This window comes from Mobula hypostoma, chromosome 23 (assembly GCF_963921235.1).
Source record: "Mobula hypostoma chromosome 23, sMobHyp1.1, whole genome shotgun sequence".
Lineage (NCBI taxonomy): Eukaryota > Metazoa > Chordata > Chondrichthyes > Myliobatiformes > Myliobatidae > Mobula > Mobula hypostoma.
Genome location: NC_086119.1, coordinates 17,000,006 through 17,025,403, shown reverse-complemented (window position 1 = coordinate 17,025,403; position 25,398 = coordinate 17,000,006). Strand labels below are relative to the sequence as shown.

Below are 25,398 nucleotides of genomic sequence, written 5' to 3'. Positions count from 1 at the left end.
CATACCAGCTCAGACATGTGTAAAAAGGAAATAAGCAAAAAAGAAGGGACATAACATTAGAGGGATGCCTATTGTACAAAGTGCTCAAAAATACTAAACATTAAATCTCAAATGAGGGCTGCGAGAAATCAGCTGGGGGGAAATTTCTCATTCTGGCCTCATCCAGGTAGGCAAGAAATGGATCCCAGATAGACAAAAATGTTTTAATTGAATTGGTTCTCAAGAACCCAAGTTTCTCCATCTGTGTGACTGAGATCATATCAGCCATCCATCTCCGAAAGGAAGGGGGACAGGGTGATTTCCATTCCCTCAAAATAATTCTTTTGGCAACAATCATCCCCAGCATCAGAGACTGTTATATGGCTGTAGGGAAACAAATAGATACTAAAACTTTAAAAGTTGTTTCAACCTTCTGCAAAATATAAAAATATATAAATATGTAATTCTTTGAAACACAACTTTTTAATTAATAGTAATGATACATCAATTAATAAACGGCTGGGGCATGATAGTGATCCTTACAGACTTTCATCCCAGCAGTTTCTAACAGAGGAAAAAGCATTGATAGTAGGACACAAATTAATTTCCTGTTACGTGAAGCAAAGTGAACATTTGTAATGTCTGTATGATATGTCTTATATGTGACACTTCTTTGTGTGTGTATATGAGAGAGACAAGGAGAAAGAGAAAGATCGATTGCAGATACATGGAGCTCACCACAGGATCCTGCAATTCATCCAAGCTTTATTAATTTAAATAATAAAACACTGAAACCCTGTCTATCAATACCTAGGTTTGACTGTTCTTTGGACAAGCACTGACTATCTGCTTCCACCTGAATCACCCTACAGCTAGACGTCCTTTTAGCCAGCTGCTTCCTCCCTCATTTCTCTGTCAAATCATCCTTGAATGACTCAGCATCCACAGTTATCCAGGGTGAATAATTCCCAAGATTTGCCCCACTATCAAAGAAGAAAACAAATTCCCTTTTTCATTTTAAAAAAGAAGACCCCTCATCCTACTATAATGTGCCCCTTATTGCTAAACTTTCCCATGGGAAAACATCCTTACAGAATCAAACCTCTCAAGCTCCCTTTACAGTTCATGTGTGTGTTGATTAGGTGACCCTACATTCTGCTGTAAAACCATTGCTGCTCAGTTTTTCCTAATCCAACATCACTTTATCCCAGGAGGGATTTGTTCTGTTCTAATTACACAATAAACAAACTAAACAATTAACTGATTAAATAAAAAACAGAAAATGCTGAAAACACTCAGCAGGTCAGGCAAGTGAGAGAAACAGCAAAGACTGCAACCTCATCAGAACTGTGAAAAGAAAACACAAATTAAAGAGTCAAAATCAAAGTAAATCTATTATCAAAGTGCATATATGTCACCAGATACTACCTTGAGATTCATTTTCTTGCAAGCACTTACAGGAAAATGAAGAAATACTGCAGAATTTATGAAAATCTTTACATAAACAAAGACTAACAACTAACCAATGTGCGAAAGAAGATGCATTTTGCAAATAAAAAAAACACCGAGAACATGACTCGTAGAGTCCTTGAAAGTGAGTCTGTAGGTTGGGGAATCAATTCAGAGTTGAAATGAGTGAAGTTATCCACACCAATTCAGGAGCCTGATGGTTGTATGTAGGTTAATAACTGTTCCTGAACCTGGTGGTGTGGGACCTAAGGCTCCTGTACCTCCTTCCTGATGGCAGCATCAAGAAGAGAGCGTGACCTGGATGGTTAACGGTCCTTGATGATGGATGCTGCTTTCCTGCAGCAGTGCTTCTTGTGAATACGCTCAAGGGTGGGGACTTGGCATTCATGGTTGTGGAAGGAAGGGTGGAGCTGCTGGTTACTGAGCCAGGAGATGCCTTGTACCTGCATTGAAAGAGAAATCTTCAGTGCTACAGAGTCAGCATGGAAACAGGCCCTTCAGACCTCTGGCCATTTCCCACCACACTTTAGCTCGCATTTCAGCTCCAAAATTACCTTGAAATGTCTTTTCTGACAACAGATTTAATTCTAAAGCTGGTGGAAATGGCTGCTTTCAGTGGTCCCACATTAGTATCAAGTCTCCCTCCTGCTGCCTGGATCAGCGCTCAGTTCTTGGCTCCCACCTGACCCCAAGTGCACTTCATTTGCAGTCCCACTGGTGTAGCATATATTGCTCCAAACTGGAAGACAGAGCTGCAAAGACTCTTGTTCTGGCAGAAAGGGAAGTAGGACCTGTAGTTTTGGCACAGGTCAGTGAACCATTTCACTCACATGCGCTGGAAGCGAATGGTGGGATTTGGACCATGTGCATGTAGATCAGAGGTATATAGCACAAATACATTCTACCACCCACCTGCACTTTCAGAGCAAGTTACAGTGACCAATTAACTAACTAATCTGCATAGCTTTGTGATGTAGGAAGAAACATGAGGTTGGTGATGTTATGGACAATATAGAAAGTTGTCATAGTTACAATGGGATCTTGGGGTCTACATCCATAGACCCCTCAAAGTTGCCACTCAAGTTGATAGGATGGCATATGATGTGTTCATTTTCCATTCAGAAATCTGATGGCAGAGAGGAAGAAGCTGTTCCTGAAACATTGAATATATGTCCTCAGGCTCTTGTACCTCCTCCTTGATGGTAGCAACAAGAAGAGGACATGCCCTGGGTGATATGGGTCCTTAATGATGGATGCCGCTTTTTTTAGGCATCATCTTTTTACGGGTGTCCTCAGTGCTGGGGAGGCTAGTGACCATGTTGGAGCTGGTTGAGTTTCCAAGTTTCAGCAGCTTTTTCCAATCCTGTGCAGTGGTCCCTTCATACCAGCCAGTGAAGTGATGCAACCAGTTAGAATGCTCTCCACAGCACATCTGTAGAAATTGATGGGAGTCTTTGCTGACATACCAAGTCTCTTTAAACTCCTAATGAAATATTACCACTGCTGTGCCTTTTTTTGTAATTGCATTAATATGTTGGATCTAGGATTGATCTTCAGAGATGTTGACAGCCAGGATCTTGAAAATGCTCACCCTTTCCACTGCTGATCCCTCAATGAGGACTGGTGTGTGTTACCTCAACTTCCCCTTCCTGAAGACCACAATCAATTCCCTAGTCTTACTGATGTTGAGTTGTTGTGACATCATTCAACCAGCTGATCTATCTCACTCTTGTACACCTCCTCATCACCATCTGAAATTCTGCCCACAATAGTTGTGTCATCGGCAAACTTGTATTCGTGGGTGTAGGGAGGGTTGAGTAGTGGGCGAAGTAGGCATTCTTGAGGTGTGCCATTCTTGATTGCCAGCAAGGACAAGATGTTATTTCTGATCTGCACTGACTGTGGTCGCCCAGTGAGAAAGTCAAGGGCCCAGTTGCAGAGGGACGTACAGAGGCTCAGGTTTTGGAGCTTGTTGATTAGAACTGAGGGTATGACTGTGTTGAACACTGAGCTTCAAGTAATAAACAGCAGCCTAATGTACTGTAGGTATTGCTGTTGTCCAGGGAATCGAAGGCTGAGTGAGATTGCAGTGGGTCCAGATCCCTGCATAGGCTGGAGTTGATTCTGGCCATGACCAATCTCTCAAAGTTCTTCATCACAAGTAGACGTGAGTGCAACTGGGTGATAGTCGTTGATGTAAGAATTTACCAAAACTCTTGCCTTAAAAATTGAGGCAATAAATGCAACCTCTTCTAATCTCTTACACTGCATCCTTAACCTTATCTTTACATTTTTAAACAAGAACAATAACAAGGGAAAATTTCTCACAAAGGAATATGAGGAAAAATATAAGTTTTTGTCTGATTAACATGCTGAGCTTAATAAAGGTCCTTCCTTCCATTTAAAGACAATTTTTCCTCTAAATGATATGTGTGTAATCATGGTTTGTGCCTTTCTGTGTCATTGCTGCCAAATTTATTGACCTGTTTTGGTTTTGCAACTCTTCATACCTTAAATTTAAAAAAACACACACAAAAAACATGCACTTAATCATGACTTACACTTTCTAAGGATATGACAAAGCACTTTGATTTCTTTTGTTGCAGAATATCACAAAACACTTTAATTACTTTTGAAGCAAAGGCAATATATTTTTAAAATCATTTGTAGTTGATTATGCAATAACAATGACTCCATTTGCGAGTACAGGTGATGAAGGTTTGCTGCAGTTATTGCTGAAACAAATTGAATAGGGCTCTGACAGCTAAGTAAAAAGACTGATGACATTATTCTAATGTGGGTCACTTCAGTATTATTATCCTTTTAACGTTGCAATCAGTGTTGCTTTAATTGACCATTTGACTAGAGTATATTTATAAGCTTCCTAATTGCTAAGTGCAGAAATGATAAACCATTTGATGATTATTGAGACATTATAGTATACAAGTAAATCTCCAGTGGTGTAGCCCAAAACAGGAATGAGGTGAGGATTACATATTGAGTTTAATTGTTACATAGTTAACAGAAATTTGACTTGAAAATGTTATTCAAACTATGGGATTAGGAAGTTTACTGGAGGTAAACTGGGAGATGATGATATTCCCTGGATATCATTGATATCATTGATATCCTGGGAACATCATCCTTGTTACTGAGATTTTGTGGAGGTAGGTGTTGATATAACCTCAATGGCTTGGTGCAGAACATCTGTGAATGTTGCAGAGAGCAATTTGCAGGTGACAGGAACGTAAGTTGCATGATGAGCACTTTCATCCCATCTAGTCCATGCCATACTGTTGTTCTGTCAAGTCCCACCAACCCGATATCCAATGAAAAAAATACCAGTAAGCCTTCTGCATAACTCACTGGAAAATCATGGCTTGATCTCACACATCGACAACAACGTACATAGGCAGAGCTCTTTATAAATGTTAAGAATTGGTAAAATGGATAGAAAATTACAGTTCAGATCTCCAATCCCAATGTTTGAGCATGAAAATCTAAGATGACCTCTAATACAGCACTGAAAGAGAACAAACCATTTGGAAGTGATGCTCTGTTTTTCATTCAGGGCAGTGATCACATGCTGTTACTGTATTTCAAAACAGAATTTAAAAAAATGATCTTTCCTGCCTTGCTGATATTTAATCTTCAATCAACCACGTTTAAGATAAGCATATGATGTGGTTGCTGTTGTGGGACTCTGCTGTGTGTGCTTCCGCTACTACAACAGTAACAGCTCTTCCAAAGGATTCCATCAGTTGTAAAGTACTTTGAGACATAAAACCAGAAAATAGAAACACTCAATGGGTTGGGCAGCAAAGAGGTAACATTTCAGTTCAAGGTTCCTCAATTACCAACATTTTCTATCTTAGGTTTCCAGTGCCTGTAGATTTTGATTTTGATTTTGAGATACCTTGAAAGGAATATGATGTTTAAATATCATTTACTTTTTTGTTAATGTGTGACAGAAACACGCCAACGTGGCACTAAGTTTTGTAGACAGAGAGTGGACATCAGGTGTAAAAGTTTGGTGGTATTCATTCAGATTCCAAAAGACATGCTTACTTTAGTCCTTAGCAGGGTGGAATTGTGCCATGATGGTAAAATGATGCTTAAACTTCATAGTTCATTGATCTCAGCGGTGACAATAGTAGATGTGTTATAATTTGCTTCTGGCTTCTTGGGTAAAGAATAGACCAATAATCAAGCATATTTCCTGCTCATGATTACTATCATTAACCCAGCTAGAAAGTGTGTCTGTTTGGCATTGGATAAAGGGAGCATTAACCTGGGTAGCAGTGTTCCACATCACTGGACAGCTGGCCAGTCTATTCAGGACCACAACGATTGAATTACCAATTTCACAAGAGCCAAGTACACATAGGTTTGTATGATTCATCTCCAGTGTAATCAAACAAGGGCCCACACCCTCAACAAGCAGATATTCAGCTGGCTTCTAAGGGCCATCTCATTTAAATAGTAATTGAATGGCAACAAACTGTCGATGTTGCACACTGAAATCAAAGAAAAGCAGAGATTATTTTTCAGGTTGATGAGTTTTCATCAGGTTTCTGATTAAACTTCACGGATCTAACATGTTAACTCTTTTTTCTCTGCCATTTCTGAATCAGAATCATGTTTATTTTCACTGACATGTCATGAAAGTTGTTGTTTCGTGGCAGCAGTACAGTGCAATACGTTTTTAAAAAACTAGAAGTTACAAAAAGAAATATAATAGTGAGTAAATATTGCAAAAAGAAAGAAAAATAGTGAGGTAGTGTTCATGGACCGTTAAGAAATCATCTGGTGGCTGAGGAGAGAAAGCTGATACTATATTCCCGCTGTGTGTTGTTCTTAAGGACAGTGAATATTTTTATAGGGGTATGGAAGTCAGGAGAAAGCAGAAACAGTGTATTTGCCACTCAAAATAGGATCCTGCATTTAAAGAATTGTTACATAGAATGAAGTGTTATTGCACAACTTAGCTGAAGGAATACTAAGAATAGCCCATTCATTATGCAGAGTCTTAAGTTTATTTGGATAAACTTCTCTTTGGAAAAAATGCAGATCAAATTAGAGGCTTTTTATACATCGTCACCTATCTGATTCCAGTCGCTTTCTCCAAAGCAACAAACATAAGGAAAGCTAAAAGCCACATTCAAACCAAGCTCTGTGCCCACAGTACACAGCTACATAAGTAAAATTATTTTGTACAGAATTTGCTTCCGATGTCATCTTGTAAACTTGCAAAATATTGGCAAGCAGTGTTCTAGACATGGAGTAGATCAAGCTATTTAGTCCCATGACCTACTTACACTATTTGATGAGATCAATGTTGATTAATAACTTAACTCTGTAAATTACTTCTCCAATATTCCTGAAAAATTTTGGACTGCAAAAATCCATCAATTCTCAAAAGTTGAAATGAATCATTAACCAAGCATGAATTGCCTTTGTAGAATATGTGCCAAATGTTAACCAATCATTGAGTGTACAAGTATTTCCTAGCTTCACCTTTGAAAGTTCTAATTCTAATTGCTGGATTATAATCTCTCATCCGGAACACCCCAAACATCTGAAATATTTACACTCGTTCTGTCCTATAGTGCCACTGAGATATTTCTTTAGGAGTTTGAAGAGATTTGATTTGTCAACTAAAATACTCAAAAACTTCTACAAATGTAGCATGGAGAGCATTCTGACTGGCTGCATCACCGTCTGGTATGGAGGGGGGGTGGTTACCGCACGAGATTTAAGTAAGTTGCAGAAATTTATAAAGCTAGTCAGCTCCATCATGGGTACCAGCCTCTGCGGTATCCAAGACATCTTTAAGGAGCAGTGCCTTAGGAGGGTGGTGTCCATCATTAAGGACCCCCACCACTCAGGACATGCCCTCTTTTCGTTGTTACCATCAGGAAGGAGGTACAGAAGCCCGAAGGCACACACTCAGTGATTCAGGAACTGCATCTTCCCCTCTGCCATCCGATTGCTAAATGGACATTAAACCCATGAACTTTACCTCACTACATTTTTATTTATGTTCTGTTTTGTACTACTTATATTAACTTAACTGTTTAATAGACATATGTACTTAATTGTAATTCAGTATTTTTTCTCTAGAATACATGATACATTTCTTTATCATATATTTCATTGTACTGTTGCTGTAAAGTTAACAAATTTCATGACATAAGCTGGTGATATTAAACCTGATTCTGATACCTCGCTTAACTCTCTGTTCCCAGGAAAGAGAGCATTCATGGAATCAGTGCCAAAAGGAGTCACTATGGCATTATATATGGAGATGTGCTATTGACAGTGCTGGTCTGTTGATAACCTTGTATCACTGTGTTGCTGTGATTCATTTCAGCGATGAATCAGACTGGGGAGATTGCCTCTGAGTGAGGACAATGGTTTGAGGTGAGTAGTGTTGTCATTCAGAACTGAGATCTGGGTCTCCCTGTGACAATTCATTGCTGCAGGGGCACCAGCAGAGGCCTGGGATTCACTCAGGTGCCTGCCATTGAGGTATGCAACCCAAGTTAGTGTCTTTTTTTTAAAGAATGGTGGCAGGGTGAACATACCTGTGAGTTCTCAGTCTGCAGGACCGCCAAGCAAAATAATGAACTAGCACTCTGTGCTGTTATGCTTAGCAAGATACCAGACTAGTTTGAAAATGTTCATCAAGTCATACTTTAGCCTGAATTCCAGCAAACTGTTGTGCCAAATTTGACTTAGAGACACAGAAGTGACAACTGGTGAGTGGTGTGCTTGGCTTTATTGAAATTCTTAATTGCGAAGACAACATGCAAATGCCTTGCACGGTATACTATCTTTTAAAACACAAAGTGATCAGTCTATGTCTCGCACCTTGCACAGTATACTATCTTTAAAAACACAAAGTGATTTATCTATCTTCTCTGAGCCCCACATTCAGGGTCTCTCCTTGTAGGTGTTAGGCTGGGGTCTCTCAGTGATGTTGTGTTGTTCCAGCATTTGCTAAGGAGATAAATCCATTTTCCAAGATCTATATCTCTCCTATCGTCTCTGTTCTCCTTCAATCAGATGGTAATACATTGACAGTCCAGTCCGGATCCAATGGCTAAGGTCATCTTTATTCCTGTTTCGGCTGAATAATTTGTTGCCACAGATTCACATTCACTTTCACTTCTCCACGTGTAGTATTCTAATTATTGGTACTGAGCCTTTTCAGGTACAGAGAAGCATGGATTTACTTGATTGCCCTCAGCAGTTTATAAAGGGCCTCATTCCCTAAGTGGTGTCTTAATCAGGAATCATCACTTAAGTATTTCTCAGTCTTAACCCAGGCCTCCAGTTATTCATTATTACAAGAGTAATAGGCAGCTCTTCCACTGCCTTTGAGGTCCTGGATGTCATTGAAGATGTCTCTGAGTCGACCCAATGTTTCTTATCTCACTATGAACAGCTGGCCACTATCTTGTTACTTCCAATTTATTCAGTCCCTGAGACCTTGAGACTTAATAAAAGAAGCTAACTTCTTAATTCCATTACTGCAGCTTAATCAAGCTGAGAAAAAGTTGCATTGGAGTATTGTCTCTTATCTTATTCAGGTCTGGTTCTCCAGTCTGTAGATTTGCTTATTTCATAGACTTCATTGCCATTGATAACTTCTCAAAACTCCTGATTCAAAATCCTGTGCTCACTTCATATTGGTGATTTGCTCCTTCAATTATTTCCTAAAATTGTCAGGAAACTTCCCAAAACTTTAATCATCCATGTATAAAGCAAGCTCCAAATGTCTGTTAAGGCTTATGTAAAGTCCATTCTTCTACTCCGTGGCAGCTGTTTTAACCCCTTGACTATGACAGTTTATAACCTGAGCTTATATGATCTCTCCTTGCAATTTAACAGTTGCCATTCAGTTGTAATCCTGGTAAATCTATGCTGGATCTACTCCAAAACCTATATAACCGTTCCAAGAAGTGGTCCTAGAACTGCTCCCAATTCGTTCTAACCATAGGTTTCCCTTCTCATCGAAGAATCTGATGCATTTCCCCAATAAACCATGTTGACTCCCATAATTACTTGTGTCTTCTTTTCACAAAATATTGGCTGATCATGAAAAAGGGAAAAGCATTTCAATGCCAACTTTGAAGAAAGCTGATTAAGGTGTAAAGATTTCTCCAGTGCTCATGTCAAAAGCAAGCTCACCTGTCTAGCAACACACATCAAAGTTGCTGGTGAACGCAGCAGGCCAAGCAGCATCTCTAGGAAGAGGCGCAGTCGACGTTTCAGGCCGAGACCCTTCGTCAGGACTAACTCACCTGTCTATCTGGTTTCTAGAAGTACCCAAAGATAATGTTAGAAAACAAGCAAACAGTAACACAATATTCACAATCTACATTTAATAAGTGCAATGTTGTGTCAGAAATGTCTTTTATCCTTGAATACCAATTTCTGATCCTAAGTTCAAGTTTATTGTCATTCAACCATACACATGTATACTGCCAAACGAAACAATGTTCGCTGGACCAAGGTGCACAACATGGTACATATCACTCACACAACAACACTTGAATATTACTACAAATAAATTAACAACTAATAAGGTGTCTTTATGACACAAGTTAAAAAGAAAACAGTATAATGCTTCATACGTCACGAGACCTGGGTAGTGGCTGGGTGTTCAGTAGCTTCACGGCCTGGGGGAAAAAGCTGTTTCACATCCTAACAGTCTCTGACCTAATGATATAGTAGTTCCTGCCTGATGATGGGGGGTCAAAGAGATTGTTGGTCGGATGGGAGGGATCATTGACAATGCTAAGGCCCCTGCTTATGCAGTTCTCCTGATTAATGTCTTTGGTGGGTGGAAGAGAGAGCTTGATGATCCTTTCTAGGGACTTGCAGTCAGATGCCTTGTAACTCCTGTACCAGATGGTGATGCAGCTGATCAGGACATTCCCAATAGTGCTCCATTGGTTTGGTTAGAATTTTGGTGGGGGGGGGGGTGGAGCCTCACTTGCTTTAAGGAATTGCAGGAAATGCTGCTGTGCTTTCTTGACCAAATAGGTGGTGTTGAGGGACCAGGTGAAATGGTCTGTTGTGTGCACTGCCAGAAACTTCGTGCGCCTAACTCGCTCTGCAGAGGAGCCATTTATGTGCAGTGAGTAGTGAATAGTCAGCCCCCACCTTTTAAAAGTCCACTATCACCTCTTTAGTCTTGTCCAGATTGAGACTCAAGTCTTAAAAGAGTTTGCTCAACATTTAAAAATTATTACTAAATAAGTTGAACAAAGCCTACAATTTCTCAAATGCATTGGAAGAAAGTAGAGTAATTGTATTTCATTGTATTCATATTGAAAGGTCTTGACAAGGATCCTGTTGGTATGCCTGTTGATGTTGATGTGTCAATGTGTGCACTGCAAAAGGCTCAAGAAACAGATTGGAAGAAAGAACTAACAGCAGGGACAATAAGGCATTGTGGAAAGGTAAAGAGTAACAATAAAGCCTGTGAGTGAAAGCAGTTAAGTTTTTGGTTGGTTATATTATACATTAAAATGTTCATTCAGTCTGAAAGACACTTAAATAGCAAAAAGACAGGTCACCCCAACCCTAGCACCGAAGAAATTACACTATATACTTCAATAAAATTAGACACTGATAGCTTCCTTGCCTTGTTTACTCATTCTCACTCAACTAATTATAAGTAGCGGACAGATGGTGTTAGGGCTCAGTGCAGCCACAGCTCAGACAGCAATACACAACAGCTGTGAACTCCTACGTAAACTGCATTGGATAATCCCAACACTTGTGTCAGTTTTACTTTTGATACGTTACTATATGAGTTTACTTTTCTGTAATACACTTCCAAGATTTGTTATTACTCTGCCATTGAAATGCAGCTATAAAGTTCCTGGTTCAAGTGAACGTAGGAAACAGGAACAGGACTAGTCCAACATCATGTTCATGCACAGAACTCCCCAAACAGGTAAAACAAAATGTGATGAACTATGTGTCAATGGCTATGATTTCCCTGTACCTAGTTTAATCATGTAATTATTTCTAAAGTTCAGAGTAAATTTATTATCAAACTATGCATATGTCACTACATACTATCATGAGATTCACTTTCCTGTAGGCATTCACAGTAGAACAAAGAGATACAGTAGAGTCAATAAAACTACACAGAAATGCAGACTGACAATCAATGTGCAAAAGCAGACAAACAGCAAATTTCCAAAAAAAACAAATATTAAGTACTGAGAACATAAGTTGTAGAGTCCTTGAAAGTGAGTCCATAGGTTGTGGAATCAGTTCAGTGTTGAGGTGAGTGAAGTTATCCACGCTGGTTCAGGAGCCTGATGGTTGAAGGGTAATAACTGTTCCTGAATCTGTGGTGTGAGACCTAAGACTCCTGTGCCTCCTTCCCGATGACAGCAGTGAGTAGAGAGCATGGCCTGGATGGTGGTGGTGGTGGTGGGGGGGGGGGGGTCCTTGATGATGGATGCTGTTTTCTTGTGGCAGCTCTCCTTGTAAATGTGCTCTGTGGCAGGCTGGGCTTACTACTATAAGCAGTTAGTAAGTGGAGGCTAAACATAGTGCCATGGAAACCAGTGGAAAAACAAAGCAAACAATAGTTATATGAAATCCATCTATTTTAACACAGATCCTTCAGTGCACAGAAGTAAGGAGAGTGGGTGGCATTGACTGCTATTCCAATCACATTCACAGATGGTCACACTGTTTAATCTCCTTGCTACATGGAGTAGCATTTGCCAAGGACCATTAATGACCACTAGTTCATATGAATATCATTTTCAAATGAGCACATCCTAAGATTTAACATGGAGAACAGGTATCCTGATTATACTTGGTATCTAATATATTAACTGCAGTTATTTTGGCACAGATTAATGTCCGTTCCACAGCCTAGATAACCTTGAGGAGAGAACATGTGACCTTCATGACCATTGGGAATCACATAGCCTGGTATGCCTGGTAGACTATAATTGAGTTCACTTTCCTTTTAATGTTCAGAGTATACTCAATATGTTAACTTTGCTTCTTTACAAGGGGGACCAAAATGTCAACTGTTTATTCCTCTCCACAGATGCTCCCTGACCTGCTGAGCTCCTCCAGTGTATTGTATGCATTGCTCTTATATTAAGATCCTTGGGATATTAACAAGTTTTTTAATTTGTTGTGTAACTTCCATTAATGCTTAGTTTGTTTGTCCTTGCATTATTACAGAATTTGGAAAGTTCTTCAGGTACTATCGTATTGGTTGAGAATTTTGTCATCAGTGACACAAAATGAAGCTTTTGCCTTTCAGATTCCGGTTAATTATTTTTATCACATGTATATCAAAACATATCTCATATGCTGTTATCTACTGACTTTTAATGAGCTTGTTAATGGAATTTCCCATAACTCCAGCATCTGTTTAGTACTACAGTCTCTGAAGGGTACATGTGGCGACTATGAACAGGGAAAGCAACTTAGAATAAGTGCAAACCATCAGGTACCAATAGTGTTGTAACTTTATTGAAAGTGGCAATCAGTTATCAAGAGAGAACCATTCAGCTGCTGCTTATCTGTATCTGTTTAATAGCTGGTCTCCATTCAGGAGTGAAACGAGGTGGGTCTGACTGTCAGCATTATTGAAATGTGTGTGTCACCCATAATGAGGAAACTAAACACAGACTGGATGATCCTCGGTGATGTTACAGATAAGTGGGTTCTACCATTGAGAATTTTTATATATTTTTTCTCCATCAAATGGAAGCCGTGTTTGTATCCATATGATCCAAAAGCTCCTTCAGAGGCTCTCAGTATCAGGCCGGAAAAGCCACTGATGCGTCAGTTCCAGACGTGGTTGTAGTGAGGGTGTCTTCAGTGGAATATGGATCCATTGGTGGCTCCAAGCACTTTGGGAAAGCCAGTGGTACTGAGAAATGTGTGTGATGGACAGAGTTGACTGATTTGGAGATATCTCAAACAGATGAAGACTGACACCCTTCACAATCTAGCGCTTAAGAATTAATGGAGATCTTTGTTGTACTGTGGCCAATTTTACCCAGTTTGCATCTTTGCTGAAATGTAATCTTACAAACTCCTTTGATATCACCTTGTAAGGCAGCCTGTACCTATATACACTCTATATTTAAAGTGGGTTCCTTCATCCCATCCTACATTCACAATGCTAGATGTTTTTCAATTGCTTCCTACATTGATCCTTCATTTTTAAAATGCCTTACAGGATTTTGATCATGTCTGGAAAGGACATTTTTAAAATTTCTCACCAAGTTCTTTCAGCAAACCTAGTGCACATGCTAAAATAGAATAGACAGAAGGGCATATATCCCAAAGGTTTTCTAGTTACTATAGTGTGAAAAAAATAATATGGGTTATTTCAAAATTAAAGCAGCCTTTAATGTCAGAAAGATTATTATTAAGATAAATATGGAAAGATTTTATAGGATCCTTTTGAATGTAAAAAAACTTGTGGAGAAATTTTATTAAGTTTTTATAAGTAAAGGAATACTGCAGCTTTCTTAAAACTACTTTTAAATTAACAAAATGTTCTGTACCTTTCTCTCATCTGTCTGCATGACCTCCTGAAATCTTGTCCTCTTTTGTTACTTTAGATACACTATATCAAAATTCAACAGATGCATGAATTAAAATATAAAATACCATGACAGAATCCTGAAAAGTCTTCAATTTACTTCATAGTTATCTATTGGGTTATAAAGTTACCTTAATAACAAACTGCGTCTCCACCAAGTCATCTGGAGTGGCAGTGACTCAGGGCAGCAGCTCCACTCCAGATTATGCATTATTTCTGAATGATAAGGAATGGGGTAAAACGGATTATGTAATTTAGCTCAGCTGGACAGGGATGGGTGTAGGTATGTGACAACTTTCTAGCTAGACACTTGAAATTAGGGGAGAATTACGTAAATTTGCTTTTGGGTAAGCTTACAGACCTAGCAGAATTGAGAAAAATATGACAAAGCAAATAAGAAGTCATTTCAGTTTTCTGCCGGTTAGTACTTTTACTATTAAACCTGAAATGATATGACTTTGCTCCTTGGTGGTGAAAAGATAGTACTTCATTCAATGAAAGCAGGAGCTGACAACTTAGAGAATCTGGAAATGGCAACCAAGAGAGGCATGATTACCTTACTTGTTGCACCCTCCGGAGAAGCAGGTAAAGAATCAGACTCAAATTTATTATCAGTATGTATGTCATAAAATGTGTTGTTTTGTGGATGCAGTTCTGTGTGTAATGCCCTGGTAGAGGTTTCACTGTTAGCATAATGGTCTTTCTGTAGAAGCAGTGTTTGAGTTAAGGTTAGAGATAACGGGTGCTTCGGAATGCGAGCCATCCAATTGGGGACTTTTTTTTCTCTGAGTGCCTGACACTAGTGTGAACTGGGGCTTTTGTTCAGCAGGAGATGGACAGAGAAGACGCTGGAGAGAACCGGTCATAGCATTCAACCTGGTGGGGACCATGTTCAATTTGAGCAAGGTGTGGAAGTCTGCTGAGGATCAGTGAATATGACTTTTGGAATGTTGCTCCAACCTGTGCACATTTGACTTCAACTATAATGGGCCTTTTTTGTATTTTACTTTCTTCCCTTTACTAACTCTTTAGTTAGCATTCATAAATATAATTCCTGTAATTGTATGCAGTGGGCTGTCTGTTATTTCTTGTAATGAGGTAGCAAATTACACAGCATTCACACAAACTGGGGTTTGGGTGGGAGAGATGTCCCAATCTCACGGATTTGGCAGGACCTGAGTGTGTATTCCCTAGACTTACGCAGCCTAAGGAAACGAAGGTTTCATGTGCGATACATAAATATGGAGCAGCACGCCACACAAACATAAATTAATAAAACTTACTTTCAGTTTCTGCTGCCTTGTTATATGACATGTCATCCCACCTTAGCCAAGACCCAATGACACTTAAATAATTTATTCCCCTCTATCTCTGTCTCATTATTCAGCCCCTTTCTATTTATAAATGTGGATAGATAGATTTAATGAAGGCAAAGGCATTAGGTTGTTAGCATCTTAAAGATGGATTTGATCCAAAGGGCAAGTAGATTGTCATCTAACATAAAGCACAGAAAATGTTGGAAACACTCAACAGATCAGAAGCAGCCATGGAAAGAGAGACATTGTTAACCTGAGCAACACACAAAATGCTGGAGGAACTCAGCAGTTCAGACAGCATCCATGGAAATAAACAAACAGTTGACATTTCAGTCTGAGACTTTCCATCAAGACTGGAAAGGAAGAGGGAAAAAGCCAGAATTTCCAGCATCTGCAGAACCGCTTGTGTTTGTAAACATAGTTAACCTCGCAGGTTGAAGGCCTTTTGTCAGAACTGGGAAAGAGACAGAACAAGTTCAAGTTAGGTTGCACGGTAAGTGGGAAGGGACGCATATAAAAAATGGGAATATTTCTGTTAGGGTGAAGTCAGGATTGCAGAAAGATAAACAGTTGACGAATCATCTGGTTGATGGCCTAATAAGTGGGTTAAAGAAAGTATCAACAAACTAAAGGTATTGTAGCAAATTTGTATTCAAAATTGTAGCAAATTCCCAGCAGATTAGGCAGAGTCAGTAAAAAGGGAGAAAAATTATGCTACTATTTCAGATGGATGACTTAGAGCAGACGTGGTCATATCTGATGCAAACAGGGAAAGTGAGTTATCAAAATTATTGAGTCTGGAAGACTATAACTTGCCTAGACAGAAGATAAGGTATTGTTCCTTGAGATCACTTTTGCCTTCATTAGAATGGAGCCGTTTACAGACAGTAGGAGTAAGGGAGAATTAAAATGAGAGGCAAATGGAAGCTCAGGGTCTCCCTTGTGGGACAAACATGAGAGATCCACAAAACAATCATCCAGTCCATGTTTTGTTTCCTCAGTATAACAGTCCAAATCAGGAGCATCAAATGGTACTCTAGACTTAAGTAAGTTCTTGCGTCCCTGGTTAGCAGGAAGGCAAGGAGGCCAGACCTTGCACCTCCTATTGTTGAATGGGAAAGTGCGATGAGAAAGGGAAAGTTTGGTGAATACGGAAGAGGGAATTATCCCTTCGCAATGTGCAAAGGGGAGGGGAATTTGTGCGTAGTAATGAAATCTGAATGAGAATACCAGTCCTTAGTTGACAGCAGAACGTGTAGCCATCAATGGCAGAGGAAACAAATTTAATGAAGTATAGAAGAGAGTAACTGGTGGGAATGGAACTTAACATAGGAGTGGAGACTTGAAAACAAGAAAGAGAATATTACAACCTCGGCACTACTTAGAAATGACAATTCTTTAAAAATTTTGCTGTAAAGTCTTTTGTAAGGTTGAAAGTTCAAAATAAATTTATTACCAAAGTACATGTCTGTCTCCATATACAACCCTGAGATTCATTTTCTTGCGGGAATAGTCAATAGATCCACAGAATAATAATCAAAACAGAATCAATGAAAGAGCACACCAACTTGGGTGTTCAATCGGTATGCAAAGGGACAGAGGGCACAGAGGAGTGTGGTAGAACAAAGGGATCTGGTAATACAGGTCTATAGTTCATTGAAAGTGGTTTCACAGGTAGTTAGGGGCATAAAGAAAGCCTTTGGCATATTGGCCTTCATAAATTAAAAAGTATTGAAGTGGATGTTTTGTTGAAGTTGTATTAAGACATTAGTGAGGCCTAATTTGGAGTATTGTGTGCACTTTTGATCACCGACCTACAGAAAAGTTGTAAATAAGGTTGAAAGAGCACAGAGAAAATTTACAAGAATGTTGCTGGGTCTGGAGGACCTCAGTTATAAGGCAAGATTAGGATGTTATTCTTTGGAACGTAAAAGATTGAGAGATTTGATAGAGGTATACAAAATTATGAGGGGTATAGACAGGGTAAATGCAAGCAGGCTTTTTCCACTGAGATTGGGTGAGACTACTACTAGAGGTCATGGGTTAAGAGTGAAAGGTGAAAAGTTTAAGGAGAAATGTCTTCACTCAGAGGGTCATGAGAGTGTCAAATGAGCCGCCACCACAAGTGGTGAATGCAAGCTCAATTTCAATGTTTAAGAGAAGTTTGGATAGGTACATTGACAGGAGGGTATGGTGGGCTATGGTCCCAGTGCAGGTTGATGAGAGTAGGCACATTCTAGATGGGTGAAGGGCCTGTTTCTGTGCTGTACTTTACTATGACTGACTAAAAGACAACAAACCATGCAAATACAAAAATAAATAAGCAATAAGTATCAAGAACATGAGATGAAGAGTCCTTGAAAGTGAGTCCATTGGTTGTGGGAACATTTCAATGATGGGGCAAGTGAAGCTGAGTGAAGTTATCCCCTTTGGTTCAACAGCCTGATTGTTGAGGACTAGTAACTGTTCCTGAAGCTGTTGGGCTGAGCTCCGAGACTCCTGTACCTTCCTCCTGATGGCAGCAGCAAGAAGGGAGCATGTCCTGGGTAGTGGAGGTCCCTGATGATGGATGCTACTTTCCTGTGACAGTATTTCATATAGATATCCCTCCTCCCCCTGGGGAAGGCTTCACTGGGTTGGATCCACTACTTCTTGGAGGATTTTCCGTTTAAAAGCATTGTTGCTTTCGTACCAGGCTCTGATGCAGCCAACCAATATACTCTCTTCTGCACATGTACAGAAGTTCGTAAAAAGTTTCAGATGTCATGCCAAATCTTTGCAAGTTCCTAAGGAAGTAGAAGTGCTGCCCTGCTTTCTTCATAATTGCACTTAAGTGTTGGGCCCAGGGCAGGTCCTCCAAAATAAGAACACAAGAGAAATTAAAAGTTGCCTGCTCTCTCCTGATCCTCCATTGAGGATTGGCTTATGAATCTCTAGTTTCCTTCTCCTTAAGTTTAATAATCAGCTCCTTAGTCTTGCTGACATTGAGTAAGAATGTAGTGGTATTACTACTGCCTCAGTGCTGACCCGGGATGCTGGAAATGTAGAGCTTGCATGGACTTTCATGATCTTGTGGCTTTCTAGATAATTTGCACATCCCAAAGGCGTGCAGGTAGAAAATAGGCCGCTGCAAATTGCAGGTGAGTGGTGCAACCGGAGAATGAAATGAGGACAAACAGTTGCTAAAGCATCTGGTCGATTGGTGAACTTGGGAAGAAGGAAAACAGCAAAACTGAAAGGATGGTTGGCCCTAACTCAGCAGACCGAGTCTCCCTCGGGTCCAAGCAGCAATTGAATGCAGCTTGTTTCCCCCTCTATTTTATAAAACACGTGTTGTCTGGCGGTAACAGCATTGTCTGCCTTTCTTCAGTTCGCATTTTGCCGGAACGCACGCTTCTCTGTGGGCCGGCTCGCCTCGCCGCTCCTGCTGGCAGCGAGCGAGAGAGAGCAAGGTGGGGGAAGGGGAGCCACTAAAAAAAACGCGCGAGGGGCCGCCTAGCGCGCCAAGCTCCGTGACGTCACAGCCTCGGCGCGAACAGCATGCCCCGTTACCAGAATACACCGAAAGTAGGAAGAGGGGGCCGCGAAAGAGAATATGGTAGGCTTTAAAAATTCAAAGCTCGATGAAAGCCGTCTTCCACAGCTCGGATCGCCAAAGTGACAACGTTGTGCGGGAAAAGCTTCTGAAAAAAGAAAGCCGCACTCTTTTATTGCTATGGTAGACATCCGCCGATCCGGCACTACTTTCGGCCGCCGCACTCCCCGGGAATGAGTTAAGGGGAGCGGCCGCCATTTTGTTGTGATCTTGGAGCGTGGAGGTCGGCGGTTTGAACTGACACGTTGTGGCTGGAAGATTAATTAGTCGGCCCATTTTCTTTTACTCTGCGATTTATACGTAGTTGTTTTAAAATCTGCAACCTGTTTGCGCTGCCGGAGTCGCGCAAACAACTCGCGCCTTTATATTTTTTACGCATATAGCTTAAGCCACACCAACCGTCGGGCTGGAGGGGAACGGAATGCAGAACCACAGCGGTGTGATCCGTGGGCCGGCGGGCAACAACGACTGTCGAATATACGTGGGCAACCTGCCGCCGGACATCCGCACCAAGGACATCGAGGACGTCTTCTACAAGTACGGCAGCATCAGGGACATCGACCTGAAAAATCGGCGCGGCGGCCCGCCCTTCGCCTTCGTCGAGTTCGAGGACCCGAGGTAGGGCCGCGTGGGCAAAATGTGACTTTCCCTTTCCCTCACCTTCTCCCCACACCGCCGCTACCTTCTATTCCCGGGCTCCGACGCCACTCCACTCCACTCCACTCCACCCGCGGGTCGTCTTGGCCCGCAGCCATCGGCGTGACCCGCAGCATCGACTCGGCGGGGCGACCCTCGCAGTTTCTATGGACGTGTCGGGAATTGCATGCTTGGCCCTCCACGACTTTGTTTTCGGAGTAGTGGGTCGTGTTCAGTGCAGTTTTGCAAACTCTGCAGGGACTGGTGCGATCTACTTGCATCTTCCGTTAACATGGGGTGGAAAAGCTGTAGGGATTGTTTTCGAGGGACGATTTTCCTTACAACTTTTTAGGGGTGGAGAGGTGTTGGGGCCGTGGATTTCCCATTACAATTGGACTGCTGTGGGGACAGATAATGGGGATAGGTAACGGGATTCAGTTTGTAATCATAGTATTGTAGAAACTGGTTTTCTGTGATTCCCGGGGCTGGGGGGAGGGACTGCGGTAAATTCAATGCCTTTGTATGGAATCGTTCAGTTCAGTCGGGATATAATCATTCATCCTGCCGGTTTAACTCCTGGAGGAATTGCATTTGGCGTAGCTTTGTTATCTTTTTAAGGAGTGGAGGTGTCCTTTAAGAGGGAGACCACCATTTGATAAAATGCTAATAGTGCTACCCGCTGGGTTGGTGTTTCCAGGATTTATTGATTTGTATTTAGGATCTATTGTGGAAAATGAATGGTTTCCACGGTGAGGTAGAGGCTGTTTTTAATCCACTGTACGCCGCACACTCAAAGCACCCGCTCGTTATTCGGCGCCGTTCAGAGGTTTTTTTTATTTTAAATTTAACCTATTGGTTGTGTCTGTTAAAGTCTGAACGCCATTTTGCTGGAAGAGAAAGCGCGCCACGCAGCCCTTTTGTTTAGCGAGGATTTGCTGCAGAGCTAAATGAGCGGGAGAAGACTGCATGCTTTGGGGACAAACGCAAGATCCAGTGGAATTTACAGGAAAAACACGGGATTCAGTAGCGTGTTGTTGGCTGATCATGGAATACGGTGTGATTGATCCGAGGCATGCTGTAGACCACATGGCTATGGCTCTCCAAAATAAGTGTTAAGAGCAATGGGAATTTATAATGATAACATTCTGGCGGTTTTTCTCTTTTATTAAATATGCCCCATCACAATGCTTGTTCGTTGTCAATTTCCGAGAGAATTTCAGCATTTCGCTGTACTTTCAGAGATGCCGAAGATGCTGTATATGGTCGCGATGGTTACGATTACGATGGCTACCGTCTGCGTGTTGAATTTCCACGGAGTGGGAGAGGGACTGGAAGAGGAGGTGGTGGTGGTGGAGGTGGCCAAACACCAAGGGGAAGATACGGACCCCCCTCTAGGCGCTCAGAGTACAGAGTGGTGGTATCAGGTGAGATTTAAGACCTCAGTAATATTTTCATGGTTTTGTTTTTGAATATCAGCTATTAATTACTGCAAATTATATCTTTTTCCAGGACTTCCTCCCAGTGGTAGTTGGCAGGATTTGAAAGATCACATGCGGGAAGCAGGTGATGTATGTTACGCTGATGTTTTTCGTGATGGAACTGGTGTCGTGGAGTTTGTTCGCAAAGAAGATATGAGCTATGCAGTGCGAAAGCTGGATAACACAAAATTCCGATCACATGAGGTATGTTACCTAATTCTGAAAGGCTTAAAGATGATCACTAAGAGCCATAACTTAACTGTTCATTTGGAGCTTCAGGTAAGGCAAAGGAATCACAAGGAATGGCTCAAGAAAATGAGTTTCTGTTTATGGCTAATAAAACTATCTTAGATTTACTGTGGTGATTGGCCCTTTTTTGTAGAGTCAAATGTAATGTGCTGGCTTTTATAATTAAACCTTTTTTTTGTCTTAATGAAAAGTTACCTGATTACAGCATTCTTGTTAACATACCATAAGTTGAAAAGCAAACTATTTTGGTTGAAAGACACCATTGAATGGTATAAGGACATAATTCTTTGTCAGAAGAAATAAACGTAGTACTAGCCTTATTCAGTGGCTTTTGTGGATTACATTTAAAAGTAGTGAACATTTTTCTTCACATATTCAATAGGGAGAAACAGCATATATCCGTGTGAAAGTTGATGGTCCAAGAAGTCCAAGCTATGGAAGATCTCGTTCACGTAGCCGCAGTCGAACCAGAAGCCGTAGCCGAAGTCGCAGCAGAAGCCGTAGTTACTCTCCCAGACGAAGCAGAGGATCTCCCCGCTACTCACCCCGTCATAGCAGATCGCGTTCTCGTAGCTAGATTGTAAATCCATTGCTGGAATTTCTTGTAGAACATCACCACTCTTTTCCTTAAATAGAATGGATTCTTTATTTTTAAATCCACGTTAACTTGTTTTATTCAAGTTTAGTACACAATTTAAACTGATACCACATAAAGAGGGTTGAGTCTCTTTTGTTAACATTCCCTCGTCGTTACTGAAATCTGGTAATTGTATAGATAGAATAGGGTTGGAGTTTGGGAAGTTTTCAAATGGTGTCAACTTGACATGAATTAACAGTAAACTGTTGCGGTAATTTGTTAATGTTTATACTTCATTTGAATTGAATAGATTCTAATGTAAGAATTGTAGGAGGCAATGTAGGTAGGGCTGTTGTGAAACATGTTTGTGAAAACCTTGTGTTGTACCTTATCTTACCTTTTCATGTATCTTCCTATAGACATATCTCAACTGAGGATGGATTAAGCATTCTTTGGATTAAAGGATTGTGGAGCTCATTTCAGTCATATTAGGAATGTCAAATCGTGTCTAATTGGAGGAGGAGGAGGAATCTGATCATTTATGGAGGCAATGGTATGACTCCAAGTGCTATTGTCACAATTAAACTTGGCAGTATTGAAGTTGTGCTTCTCTTTTGTACAAAAGGTTGTATAATCCATAAACTATGGTGTTACTGTGTTGCATTACAAAGTTCTGTGCAGCATCAATACTGCTGAGCTTGCATGTTCTGTGTGACTAGTCTGGCATTGGTTTTCACCATTTTGAGCAGAAATCCCATTAAATAAAACTTTACAATCTTCTAAAGGAAATACAAGTAAAATGGCTGACTCAGCAGTTTGGTTACCTGGATTGAACATACATCAATTTAATTTGTAATACAGTTAAGTGGTGAATTACATGTATAGTCCAACTCAATTACTAGATTTCACTGGGTAACTAGAAATGAAGGTGTTGATGAAAGTAAATACTGCACCAGTAAATTTTGTTCTAACTGAAATACATGTAGTAGATGCTATCAGGGCTTGAATTGAAATCCACTAGACCAACATCATGTCCTTGTTTCATTTGCATTCTAATAAAAGAGCAGTATCTATAGACATTAATGTAGCTAAGTAAACTGAGTGTAACACTTGTATCATGTGCCCATTCGTGGGTTACCATGATGTTGGGTTAGTGAATACTTAACTACAGAAGTAAGCTGTCATTTTTAATGGTATTGTGAAATAAAATTTCTTGTTAAAATATGTAACAGCTTTCACATTGTAGGGATGTGATGCAGTTTGTGCTGTTCATCTGTCAAAGCATCTGTATATATTGACCAGATGACAGCTATGACTGTCCCATCCCATATAAACCTTGTTGTTTGTTGTATCTAACGTTTGCCTCCTTTTTTGGTTTTGCTGGTTATTAAAGGTTTGGATTGGAGAGGGCTCATTGGATCCCAATCCTTGGAGCTGGATCTTTGGATTCAATTCATTGTGAGGATAGGATAGGGAGGATCATAACATGGATTCATGGAGCGGGATCATATTACCAGGAGCTGTAGGAGTGGATTCCTGCCCCAAACAAATCGTGTATTTGTGGATTTTTTTTTTTGTTTCCTGTTTTTGTTTTTCCCCTCATACCAACAATTGGCTATTCGAAAAGCCCTTCCCTTTTATTTTTATCAGTTGGATTCCAAAGGATGCCCCGTGGGATTGGCAATTTTTTTTTCTTTTGCCTTTTATCGTAAATGGAGTGAACCCAGGACCAGGAGAGGTACGCTGGAGCAATCTCCTTGGATGGATTCAACGTTCAGGATTTGGTAACAATTTAACAAGGGTGATATCTAACTTTTTTGTATCTTCTTATGGGGTGTTTGTTAAAGTTATGATTTGGCTATGCATTCTAAATTTAAGGGAATAGACAAAACTGATTTATTTTTGGCCCAAAAGAATTATGTCTCAGACTTTAATGTTTAACATCCACTTTGATAATAAATTACTTTTTAATTGTATGTTTGGATTGATTATTTTGTGGACAGATGTTTGGCTTCCATTTTATGTAATTTGTCAGGTGTTAAGTAATCCCAAAACTGTTCACGCCAAAATGCTGTAAATACTATACATTTTATATATTCCCATTCATATACAAATTTTATTAGCACATTGCAAATTCATATTCTAAAAGTTGGTTAATTGACGGGGGTGTAATGTATTAGTATTAAGTTCATTGTGCTGGAACCAGCCAGTAGTTTCCAGTTTTAATTCTTTTGTCTGCTTCATGATGGAAATGAAACAATTAACAGGTAATTAAGATAATCTACAATAGTGTGTATTTCCACTACTAAATTGTTAACCTTTTTCAGAGTAATTTACAACTCAAATATATTAGAATGTAATAATGCATTTTCCTAGTTTGTATATCAAAAAAACTTGCCACATGGAATGGTGATTTCTAATAAAGATGGGGATGATCATTTTTGGGTTAATTTTCATTTGCTCCAGAAAATCGCTACTTTTGTTAACAAAGGGATGGAAAAGTAGAATGTGGTGTGTTGCCATTAGTTGTCCCTAAAGCACTTAATTAAAGTGCAGTAGAGACATCTTGTGGTTAGCATCATTTGTGTACATTGTATGCTCGCTCCTTGAGACATTAGATAGCACGACCGAGATAAGTGTAATAGCAGAACACAGTGAGCGAAGAATGTTGTGAATTTTAATAAAGGATCAACAAAGCTGTTGCTGTTCTTTTTAATTTTGCCTTTCATTGCAATAATTATCTATTGACCTCCATTTACACACTGCCTATGTTAAATTTTACAAATGGCACCTTCCCTCTGTAGAAAGGTGATCTTCGTCCCTTTCATTTTCAGTCATATTCATTGCTTTTGAAATAGAAATTATTGCCCCCAAAATACGTATTTTAACAAGACATTCAGTTGAGCTACATGAGCCACTTGCTCTAAATTTCTTTTTATCCTTTTTGTAATTCAACATCCTTGAGTTCAGACGTATGCTTGGTTGTGTTTTCATTGCTGTCTTTAACTATACTGGATGATGTGTAATAGTTCAGACTTGCCTATTCTGATGCCAAATTTCCATCAAACATGAAATTTTCATTGTAGAGTAGTAAATCAACCTTGCATTTGCTTGCGAATTGCTTGTTACCAAAGGTTAGGTTCATATTAAGGCACAGAAATCTTAAGATGCATCAGGAATTTAAATATTTAGCCTTTCTCTAGAGCTCAAACAAAATTTGTGTGCCTAAAAGACAGTGTCATTGACATAATTCAATAAATCCTTATCGAATCTTGAGTTGGTTTATGTATTTTGCGAACATAAGCTAGCTCTCTAAGATGATTCCCAACATTTCCTGTCCACTTGTGCTATGCCCATTTGTGATCTGAGGCAACAGTTATTAATTGCTTGAAATCTATGTTGGAATTGAAACGTAAGTTCTGATGTATACTTGGCCTTGGTTTGGTAGTTGAGATGTTTTCCAGACCATTCTATACATGTTCTTG

The 25,398-nt window shown here is 40.1% G+C and overlaps 1 protein-coding gene and 1 long non-coding RNA gene across 2 annotated transcripts; one reads left to right on the top strand and one right to left on the bottom strand.

The window, feature by feature from the left end:
• On the bottom strand, positions 1–20,841 carry LOC134336868 (uncharacterized). Its single transcript, XR_010015898.1, has 4 exons — positions 19,634–20,841; positions 14,025–14,086; positions 9,646–9,773; positions 1–1,892 (listed from the first exon to the last, which is right to left on the bottom strand). It is a non-coding gene; the product is annotated as an uncharacterized LOC134336868 (long non-coding RNA).
• On the top strand, positions 19,020–24,610 carry srsf1b (serine and arginine rich splicing factor 1b). The gene is given in 5 exon segments (XM_063031455.1): positions 19,020–19,591; positions 20,849–21,033; positions 21,119–21,291; positions 21,719–21,793; positions 21,795–24,610. Coding segments are annotated over 5 exon segments (756 nt in total). The 5' UTR covers positions 19,020–19,394; the 3' UTR covers positions 21,921–24,610.
• The last annotated feature ends 788 nt before the right edge of the window (positions 24,611–25,398 follow it).